Raw genomic sequence first — 12,008 nt, 5'->3', positions numbered from 1 at the left:
CAAAACTCTTATTTACCTCGTGATGCTTAACTCAGGAGTCTAACTTAGATTGCTGTAGCATGTTTATATTGAATTGTGTAGGCAGAAACAGCTGATTGGGAGGGTATTTGATTGCTTGAGGCTTGAAAGGAAAGGATTACCGTTTTGGTTTGAGAAACGTTTTATATATTCATTTTGTCTTTATACGTATTTAAGTTAAATAAATAAATCCCTTGAAAATTTTTATGTATGATCCCTTGTTAAACACATATTAACTACAATGATAGCCTTTTCTGTTTCCAACTTTCTCTTCAAGCTTGGTGGCGCTATGGGATTGGGAATGAAGACTTTGCATTATTATTCATCAGCCAAAGATTTCAACTTAGAGAGATTTGCAAGATAAGCGAGAAAAAAAAACTTCTAAAGCTTAAAAGGGAACAAATATCTCAAACTAGCTTTCAAATGCCTATTGCTTTGAGAAAGTAACTTGATGGTATCTTTATAAAGCTTCCATTGAATAGCATACAAGAAAAGTGAGAGAAATTTTGTAGTAGTGATTCACCTCGCTTCCTCAGAACACAACTGGAACTCCAGGTAAGCAATTTATTCCCCTCGCAATCACATTGATTAAACAAACTGCAGTTAGCAGAACAAAGTGTCATGATTTCTATCATATATCCAGATCATAAAGTTTTACACACAAACCAACCGAATTCTCAAATCCCTACACTGCAATTCAAGTTAAACTGTTAGGGCACTACAGACAACCGGAAAAAAGAAAATTACTTGCAGTTGGAAGAATGTTAAAAGCTTTTATGCACATTCAAATATTTCATGAGCGTGAAAATGCGCCAATTACATCATATTAATTATCAACATGGCCATTTGTCCATCTTCTTCATTAAGGAAAGACATATTGTCAACAAAGAAATAAAGTATTAAAAAAAAAGAAGAAAAAAAAGAAAAGAGGATATTATACTTAACATCTAAGTGTAAAATAAACACATCAATACCAATAGATTGTGATTCAAGTTGCAAGCAAGCTGATGATTAGAATTAGTTGTATCACTTATACTAGAAATATCATAACCAAGGGTTAACGATGGGAGGGAGGAAAAGTGTACTTGTGCTTGTACAGAATACTTGCTGCTAATGTTTTATTCAACTGCTATAAGACCAACAATCTCATGGGCTTGGGCTCGGGCTAGGGCTAAAAAATCTCGATTTGTACACATAGGAATGAACTGAATGTGACTAGTCAAAAAATGAAAACACACGTTATGGATCTCACCAATCACTGCATGAAATGTTTGACAAAGTCATGAAGAAAGCCAGGTGCGATACTATTTCATCACCAAAAAGGGGCTAGGAAGACAATACTCAAGTAAACAGTAATCATGTTTCCAAGCATAGACACTACACTACTACATTTTGCCTTCATTTCTTGACTTACACACCCGAAATTCCTCTATCTCCATTTCTATGATAATCTGTTTCACTAAATTTTAAAACAGACAAACTTCCTCAGGGTAAAAAACAAAAATGCTATGTACACACCAATATAAGAAAAACGTGAATTTTATATGTTCAGCTAATTTAGTGACTGATTTTTTGAGTATAAATGATTAGTAAAAACATTAGACAAATAATTTCAATCCACTTCACTCTCTCCTACCGAAAAGGAAAGAAAAAGAAAAAAGATTCCAGCTTTTCCCAATTTCTCAATTAACTAAAGCCTCTCGACATAAAATTTCTCTAATCGACAAGCTCTAACACATGATTAATCAATAACTAATCACTATCCATCAACTCGACAGAGCAATTGGTGTAAACTGCAAACCCTAGATTGATTAATAAATTACCCGATGGCGATCAATTGGAAGAAGCGGAGGCTTGTTCCATGAGCTTCTTGTCCCTCCGTTCCATGGCGACGTCCCACATATCGTTCCCAATGTGCTTAGGCTGAGAAAATCAAGAACAAGACAAACCCTACGTTAGATCATTTAAGAAGCACGATCTGAGAAATCGATTAACTCCATAATTAACGAAGATTAACGTAAAGAGAGTGTGTAATTACTCTGCCGTGAGCGGCTTTGTGAATGGTGTACTGAATGCCACCCATGGCGCAGAGCATTCCCGCTATGATCCCCAGTGGCAGCATCGCTTCCATCCATCGCAAATTCATTTTCACACTTCTCTCTTCTCTCTCCCTCTCTCTTCTCTTCTCTTTCTTGCTTGCTTGCTTCTTTTTTTTTTTTTCCTTCTTTCCTTTTAAGCATGTTACCACTTTTTAAAATCATCACCTAATGTGGGATTTTTGTTTCAATATTGGGCCTAACCCAACGTTTTTTGGGCCAACAAAAACATAAAATGTCTATTCGCTTTAGAGTCGACTATGAGACCAATTAAAACTGTATAAAGAAGTATAGGGAGCCAATGGAAATTTTGTACAATGTGTACAATGGAGGTTTAGAGAAGTTCGATTCAATATTAGAGATATAATCATTAGTGTTATCTTTTCCTATTAGGTTAAGCTTTTGGGATGAGTGGTTTCATAACATGGTATTAGAGCTCTAGATCCGAAAGATTAAGAATTTGATCTTGGGATGAGTGATTTCATGACATGAGATGTTTATTATTCCGGATATTTGGATGGTTATTCTGGATAGTATGGGTGATGTTCATTTTATTCATATTGGGCTAAAGATTTAGTCCATTGTACACATTGTACACTTAGACTATTGACTCTCTAATAGTACTCAAACTGTATAAATGATAACCAACTTGGTTGGTCTTGTAATCAGTTAACTCATCTATTTTGGGAATTGAATTTTATTCTAAAATTCAAATTTGCAATAAATTAGTATTTATTTGTCGAATTAAAAGATACTGTATGTAGAAAAAAACTATTCATATGAATTTCATTAGCAAAGGAAAATTTTTGCAACTACTTTTATTTATTATTAATTTTTTTATTTTTGAAAAAAAAAAACTTTACTACTTGCTAGTTACATTTAATCTAGTTGGATTAATGCTTGTGTACTAGTAGTAAAGATATTTGCCTCCTAGTCCTAGATAATAATACCAGGCTCGATCTCCAGCATCATTTAGGTTGTGGTTGAAAAAAAAAGGAAAAAAATTTATAAACAATTACTATTCACCTCCAAAAAAATTCTTGCTACTTTTTTAACGGAAATATTGTATTCTATTAATAATATTAAAGATATGTAAATTAAATTGATTACAAATTTTTGATAGGATTTTTTTCTGTCACAAAGCATTTGATCTTGTAAGAAGCAAGTTTGCTAGAATATGTGCCATTAAATTGCCATCTCTCTTTGACATGGGAGATATAGTAAGACCTAAACATGTACAAAAAGGCTTTAGTGTTGAAAATTAGAAGTCCAAAATTATCATTTGGTGTGGTAGCCGAAAGAGTGAGTATTTACAACCATAAAGAAAATTATCTTTACTGGTTGTCCAAATATAATATTAATATAAAAAAAATATTGCATTCATAAATTAAGTATATTTTATACTCAATCTTGAACCAGCTTTATTGAATTCAAAAAGAGAACAACACAAGAAAATACACTTAATGAAAACCACCAATGGAGAGAACAACTTTTTTAGCTGCTTCTGATTGCGTATGGTTGTATCGTAGAAGGCAGCAAAAAAATGGTCATGTTGCGATTCACGGCGGCCGCCACTGCACCTACCAGAAATGTAGACAAGTTTTCACCTTCAAACAAGTTGTTCTATGGGAGGCTTAGTGTTGCCACTATACCCTGCATACACCATACATACATATATCTTGTTGACTAATTCAGTTATTCCAAATAAAATTTTTTAGGGGTAGTTCTAAAAATATTTTAGTATGTTTGTCCTGATAGATTAATTATCTCTTATATCAATATTAAAGATATTATCAAATAGATAACATAAATGACACAAAGTAAGGATATTTACTTAATCTAATTAATATATAAGCTAAACATTTAATAAATATATTTCTGACCTTTGAAACCCTAGTTGCAAGATTGAGGGGTAAACCTGAAAATTTTCAATATGAAAAATGCTTGAGTATGTGAGACAGGGTAAGCAAGAATTTCTCTTGTCAGGTTTCTGATGTTCTTGAGAGCATCCTCTCTGGTAGGACTAAAATAGTACAATAACATAAGATCAAAACTATACAATGTAAACATTCTTGTTTAAAAAATAAATTAAAGGCAATAAATAAAACAAACAAACAATCTTGTTTTACTTAAAAATGTCTAGTATCAGAATAGTGGTGTTAAGCCAGAGTTTCGACCAACAAAAAAATAAACATAATTTTATACTTATAGCACGTTTCAAAATGCTAAGAAGGGTAAAACAAATGTTGTGAAAGGATTACATAAACAAATGTTAGTTTTAGAAAGTGAGATTATAAATTTATATTTTGGTATCTTCTTAATTACCTTTATTGATTATCCAAATATAATATTAATATAAAAAAATATAGCATCCATAAATTAGGTACATTCTAAACTCAATCCTAAACCAGTTTCATTGAATCCAAATAAGAGAATAACACAAGAAAATATACCAAATAGAAACCACCGATGGAGAGAGCATCTTTTTTAGCCGCTTCTGATAGCGTATGGTTGCGTCGTAGATTGCAGGAAAAAAGGTCATTCAGTCGCTCATGGCGGCCGCCACTGCCCCTATCAAGAAGGCGGGAAGGTTTCCACCTCCAAACACGTTGTTCCATGATAGGCTTAGTTTTTCCACTATAATCTGCATACATTATACATACATATATCTTGTTGGCTAATTCAGTTATTCAAAATAAAAAATTTTTAGGGGTGATTTTGGAAATAGTTTAGTATATTTGTCCTAATAGATTAATTAGCTTTTATATCAATACTAAAGATATTTTGAAATAGATAACATACATGACACAAAGTAAAAATTTTTAATTGCTCTAATTAATATATAAGTTATACATTTAAAAAATATATTCTGATCTTCGAAATTCCACTTGCAAGATTGAGAGATGTTCATACACTGGTCTAAGCTATAAGGTCGGGCTGGCCAAAGACAAGGGAACCGACCTCATGAAAGGTTGGCCTGCTACCGACCTAGTTGTTTAAAAGCTCGGACCATCTCCCCAGAGGCCCAAAGGAGGCCCAAAATAAAGGACCACTGCCTACTAGAAGGCGGTTAGCAAAAGTTGCGATCTCACTCGCTAAAGATAAGATAAGATAACAAACTTATCTCAAAGAAAGATCACCAAGCACCATTATAAATATATTGGAGCACCCAGGTATAACTCATACTCCAATTACATAGAAAACCTACCTAAAGTCCGTACTGACTTAAGCATCGGAGTCTCTTGCAGGTACCATCACCCCCCGGTGAACGGAGATCAGCTACATCCCACACTCCAACAAGTCGGACACGGCAGATTCGATCAAGCCAGAAGATCTCGTCCGAGATCGACCTCAACATTTCAGGTAACCCTCGGAACATTGGCACCGTTGCCGGGGACCTTGGAAGTCATCCCAAGATCATGGCAAACAACCCTCCTAACAACGACTACCCCGACCTCACCCAAAGGAACCAACCACCCTAAAGGGGATAAACAACCTCAAAACACAGAAATTTTAGGCGCCATCCGAGAGCAGCAAGATCGCCTAAAACAGCTCGAGCGAGAAGCTGAACGACAACGGGAGGCCGAGCGAGTCTTACAAAGAGAAACAAGACGACGACGAGAGCTGGAAGAGAAACTTCAGAAGCTCGAAGCCGACCTCAAGCAAAGGACTACTCGATCCAATCGTGAAGCTAGCCCTCACAGAGAATAGGACCCATTTACGGAAGAAATCATGAAGGCAAAAGTCCCAAAGGACCTCAAAGTCCCCGATATGACCCCATACGACGGAACATCCGACCCAAGCCACCATCTCAGCAACTTTAGAAGTCGGATGTACTTCACGGACGCCTCGAACGCAACTCGCTGTAAGGCCTTCCCGACCACCCTCACCAAGATGGCTATAAAGTGGTTCGACAGCCTGCCCCCAAGGTCGATTGCCAGCTTTGATGATCTCGCCTAAAAGTTCCTAGCCAGGTTCTCCATCCAGAAAGACAAAGTCAAACATGCTCCAAGTCTACTAGGGATTAAACAGGGAGACAAAGAAAGCATCCGGAACTACATGGAAAGATTCAACAAAACATGCCTCGACATACAAAATCTCCCCACCGAAGCAGCTATCATGGGACTGATCAATGGCCTGCGAGAAGGGCCCTTCAGCCAATCCATATCCAAAAAAACACCCAATGACCCTGAACAAAGTACAAGAACGGGATGAAAAATACATCAACATGGAAGAAAACTCCCGGCTAAGGGAAACCTCCAAGATCGGATTCTCCTATCCCTCCTAAGACAAAGACAAATATTCAAGGAAAAAGGAGGACCCACCCGCAGAGAAGCCCAAAAAATACCATAACTATACCCCTCTCCGGATATCTTTACTGGATGTCTACAGGGAAATATGCAACACGGAGAAGATCCCATCCCCCTGACCAATCAAGCACAAAAGGGGAGAAAGTCGTAACGAATACTGCGAATACCACAAGATCTACGGGAACACCACTAACGAATGCTACGACTTAAAGAATGTCATCGAAGAAGTTGGCCCGAGAAGGAAGGCTCGATCGATTTCTAGCCAGCAGATTGAACGAGCCCAAGAAGAGAAGGAGGGATGAAGAGGGAGGACGGGCCGATCGCCCCCCTCACACCCCAGAAAGACATGTTCACATGATCAATGGAGGGTTTGCTGGAGGAGGGATCTCAAATTCATCCCGCAAAAGACACTTCAAGAAAGTATACCACGTTAGAGAAGGGAGCAAGTCGCCCGACCTCCCCACCATCTCCTTCACCAAGGAAGACGCCGCTGGCATCATGACCGAGCAAAACGATCCTGTGGTCATTACCATCATACTAGCCAACGCAAACCTCCACCGAACACTGGTCGATTAGGGAAGCTCGGCAGATATCCTATTCAAGTCTGCCTTCGACAAACTCAGACTAAAAGAGAAAGAGTTAAGAGTATATCCCAACAACCTATTCAGGTTAGGAGACGCTCCGATCCAACCCCTAGGGTACATCCCACTACACACTACCTTTGGGAAGGGAGCCTAGTCCAGGACACTAAGAATAGACTATGGCAAATAAAAACAAAAACTAATGAAAGAAGGAAATATTTACAATAACCAATCACTAGACACACGTTTGCAATTCTCCGGCAATGGCGCCAAAAATTGATGGGAGAAAAATCGTCGGTAAAGAATTCACAGAAATAACTTCGTTGCTAGTATAGATCTAAACCGACAATTAAACCTTAATCAAATTTAATTTGTTTGTCACTTAAGCAAGCCCAATAAAAATTAACCGAAATATTTAAACCTCGGGTCGTCTCTCAAGGAATTGCAGGGAAGTGTATTTATTATTGGTTATGGAAAAATATATTTTTGGGTTTTTGAAATAAGGAACAAGAAAATATAAATTGCAAGAAGAATAAACTAATAATTAAGTAAGCTCTTAGCAAGGAACGATAATTAGAAGTCTTATCCTTATTATCATCGTCAATTATGATGGTAATTGCCTTTTGCTTTCACTTAGTAAACCTCTAACAATGAAGGAAAGTCAAGTGAGCAAAATCAACTTAAGTTCACAAGCCCTAATCAAAGACTAGATTTAGTGAAGTTTAAGCCAACTAGCAATTCTCAATTACCAATCAACAAAAGAGTTTGATAACTCAAGAGTCTCTAAATAATCAACCCAAGTTAAGAGTATAAGAATTTAAAATCCTCCCAAGCATTTCATCAAATACTTGGAAGGAACAAAATAAAAACATAGAAAACTAACAAGGAAAAATAAATCCAAACAACCAGTTGTAAACATCAATGACTAACAAATAAAAATAGAAGAATTAACAAAATAAAAATAAAGGAACATAAACTGCATTAATGAAAATTGAGAGTAACATATGAACTCATAAACTAAATTAGCAAAATAAAGGAATCAATGAAAGAAGTAGATAAACTAAAGTAATAAATCAATTAAAGTGGAAGAAACTTAAATTAAAGCAATGTAGAAATATGAAATTGGAAAGAAATAAACCTAAAACCCTAAAACCTAGAGAGACTCTCTAGAAAACTACATTTAAACATAAAATTATGAAAAGTGAATGAATGATTGAATGATTCCCATTCTGCTCCACTCTGCAGCCTCTAATATGTGTTTTGGACTTGAATCTGGGCCAAAAACAGCCCAGAAATCGCCCCCAGCAATTTTTGATACGTGCAGCACGTGGCTCTGCCACGCGTACGCGTCACCCACGTGTACGGGTCGATGAACTTTCGCAAGGTCACACGTGCGCGTCGCCTAACTGCATGGCAACTATGGCAAATTGCATATCATTTTGAAGCCCCGGATGTTAGCTTTCCAACGCAACTGAAACCACATCATTTGGACCTCTGTAGCTCAAGTTATGATCGATTAAGCGCGAAGAGATCGGGCTTTACAGCTTAGCGATTCCTTTAATCTCTTTGTATTCCTTCCACTTTTGCATGTTTCCTTTCTATCCTCTAAGTCATTTCTGCCCTATAACCCTGAAAACACTCAGCAAACATATCACGGCATCGAATGGTAATAAATAATAAATAAAATATAAATAAACATATAAAAATATAATTATAGTCTAATGTAAACTTTAAAATATCATTCAAATTAAAAATACTATATAAACCAGAATGTTATAATCTCATTCAAATACAATTCAAAAGTCAAAAAATAAAACAACCAATCAAACATAACATTGCAGCATCAAAATGATCCAAGTTTGTCATCAATCATCAAAATTCTCCATAACTTGCTGCAGATTTGCGTCATTGATATCATCACCTTCATTTCCACTACTTGGACTAGAAAAAGCAAGTGGTGCAACATAAAATGTACTACTATTACCACTACCACCACCTTGATCTAAATCAGCATCAATCTCATCTAACAAAATATAACACATTATCAATAAGTTAAAGATCAAAGCTATTGTAATTTATTGTCTGATCAATAAACTATAATACTCAGCAGGACATGAATTGACCATCTTTTGCTTCTGCAAAGACACAAGCAAAACAATTTTTATTGAATCAATTCATGTTTTTATTCTTCTCAAAACATAAAGTTCAATAAAAAAATCTAGCAAGAGAAATGGATTGAAAAAATATTACCCAACCTAGCAAGAGAAATAATATAAATAACCTTCAGCATCCAATTAAATACCATAACATACATTTAGCTTTATAGAATGTAGAAGTAAGGACTAGATCCACTATTTACCGCAAATTTATGCTTGTGATTAGAAAGAATGGACTTCAAACTTCCAACATGCACATCAGGGACAAAATCCACAATAAGTCTCCCTGGAATCAAATGATACCAATGTCTCTGTAAATGGATAAATGGAAATGTATTTTATTCCTAAACACTTTAGAATTGACTACAACTCATAGGAAATGAATAGATTCAGAAAAATTATGTATTATGCGATAGTGAGATATTACACAATATGATTTGTAAATGAATTGTATTTGTAAATTATTATCATTCCAAGCTCTCAGCTCCATACAATAATTCACTTCAATTCTATCATATTCTAAGGATTCCAAATTCAGTAAAGAACAAACATCAAAATTATTCAAAATTATTCACAATTAAAGAACAAACAACTCTTGGTATTGTTACATTCAACAAATTCCCACTAAGATCAAGAGAATAAAGAGCTCCGAATAACTTGAAGTCAGAGGGGATGCTTCCTTCTAGTTTGTTGTTTCTCCAGTTCAATTCCAACAAGTTAGGTAACAGCACAACTTCAGCAAGGTTCAAATCAAGAATTATAAGAACCAAATCAATCAATTCATAGAACCAGAGCATATCATAATCAATATTCAAGATCATTAAAAATCCTAAATCACAGTAATAACTAATGATAACAACAATTGAAGAAGCAAGATGAAAAATTATAGATTAACTAACCAATTAAAAGTTTAAAACAACAATTACAGTTAAAAAAAAACTTTTAAAGAGAGCAGAGATTGTAGTATCGTTGTGAAAAATCCAACTCGACCGGGGTTAGTCAAGGGGGAAGATGGGGAAGATGAACGTACTTACCTGCTCAATCAATTAAGGAACGAACTAGATCCTTCAAGACAGAGCACAGAGCGGGACAAGGAGCACGACGGTGGGGCTGACGCGGTGGACAGAGGCGGCGTGGGGGGACAGTGGCTGCGCAATGGAGGAACGAGGCTAGACCCGTTGCAGCGACGATGGTGGCTTCGAAGTTCGAACAGCGGCGGAGACGACCGGCAAGCAAGGCGGTGGCTGGACGGAGCAGGTGTGGGAGTGAGGGAGGAGCTCGAGTTGGAGAGGAAGGAGGAGGAGGGTCGCGTGAGTGAGAGAGTGGCAGAGTGCTTCGTTTGGATTTTGGGGAGAGGTTCACGTAGTTAGGGTTTGCCATTTCCCACAATCATCGAAACGGCGCCGTTTGGTGAACTTTCTTAAAAACCGGCCGGGTACCGGTTCGGTTCGACCGACCGGTTCTTGGCCGGTTCGACGGTTCAATAGCGATTTTTGAATTTAGCGGTTATGACTTCTAACCGAACCGTCTTACTCACCGGTTCACCGTTCAACCGGTTCGACAGGCCGGTTCGAACCGGTTTTCAGAACCTTGTGTAAAACATGCAATTTCTATGAATAAGTGTGAGAATAATGGATAAAATTCACTAAATTAAGCACACGATAAACCGTAAAATAGCGGTTTATCAATCTCCCCATATTTCATGCTAAGTTCAAGAGAACTAAAAGAGTGAAGAAGAATGGTAGGATTTATGAAATGCAACCTATTTATATGAATGCAGTTAAATGCAAAATGCTTTTACTTACTTGGTTAAAAGTAAATCAAGTTCTCCAAGAGCAAATATGAACTGGATTCCACTAATTCAAATCATACAATAAAGTACAAGTAAACTTGCAAGAAGAAAGCTCGTGAAAGCCGGGAACAAATAATCGAGCATCGAACCCTCACCGGAAGTGTATACACTCTAATCGCTCAGGTGTTTAAGGTTTGATTCTCTCAATTCTCTACTAAGCTTGATTTCTAAGACTTCCTCTTCATCTAACAATCAACAAAAATTTAATGCATAAATACACATATCAAGAGGTCTTTTAAGGGTTGTAATGGAGTTAGGGTCAATGTAGGATTGTATTTGGTTAAGTGGACTAAAATCTGAATCCTTGATTAACCTAAACTTCTCACCTAACCTAAGACATTTCAAGTCATTACAATGCAAAACCTACTACCCATTGAATATTTTTATTTGTCAGAAATTCATGCACTTTAATGTCTTTTGAATACCAATCATATGCATTAATTTAATTATTTCACTTGGGGTATTTTTCCCCTTTTTATTGCTCTCGTTTTTTTCTTTGTTTTGATATGCATAAAGGAGGCATATGATTAAAATGTTAGATGCATGAACAAGTGCCTAACTATATTCACATTTTCAGATAAGAATATACAATACCCAATTTCCTAAACATGCATTCCACAATTCAATTTCCCCACACTTAGTTTATGTACACCTCACTAGTCTAAGCTAATCAAGGATTCAAATTAGAGACATTTATTATTTTATACTTAGAGTTAATGATGTGCTTTTATAAAGAATAAATGGGGTAAAACAGGCTCAACGTTGGTTTGCAAAGGATAATGAAAGATTAAGGCCATATGTGTATGTAAGCTTAGTGAAACAAGGCCTCAATCATATAAGTGCATGCATACATCAAACAATGGAAATATAGAATCAAGCAAGACAAAGATCACAATTTTAGAGAGAACAACACACACCAAAATAAAACATTGGTTGATAAGATGCAACCAATCAAATAGGTTCAAAATCTCACTGGTTTTGTGTGTTCGAGCTCT

General features: G+C 36.3%; 1 protein-coding gene across 1 annotated transcript; it reads right to left on the bottom strand.

The window, feature by feature from the left end:
- Nucleotides 1-379: 379 nt before the first annotated feature.
- LOC107485404 (NADH dehydrogenase [ubiquinone] 1 alpha subcomplex subunit 1) lies at nt 380-2,241 on the bottom strand. The gene is made up of 3 exons (XM_016105936.3): nt 2,057-2,241; nt 1,842-1,941; nt 380-615 (listed from the first exon to the last, which is right to left on the bottom strand). The coding sequence occupies exons 1-2, from the start codon at nt 2,162-2,164 to the stop codon at nt 1,852-1,854; spliced, it is 198 nt and encodes a 65-aa protein (XP_015961422.1). The 5' UTR covers nt 2,165-2,241; the 3' UTR covers nt 380-615; nt 1,842-1,851.
- Between the last annotated feature and the right edge of the window lie 9,767 nt (nt 2,242-12,008).

This window comes from Arachis duranensis, chromosome 4 (assembly GCF_000817695.3).
Source record: "Arachis duranensis cultivar V14167 chromosome 4, aradu.V14167.gnm2.J7QH, whole genome shotgun sequence".
Classification (NCBI taxonomy): Eukaryota; Viridiplantae; Streptophyta; class Magnoliopsida; order Fabales; family Fabaceae; genus Arachis; species Arachis duranensis.
This window is presented reverse-complemented; position numbering and strand designations above follow the sequence as displayed.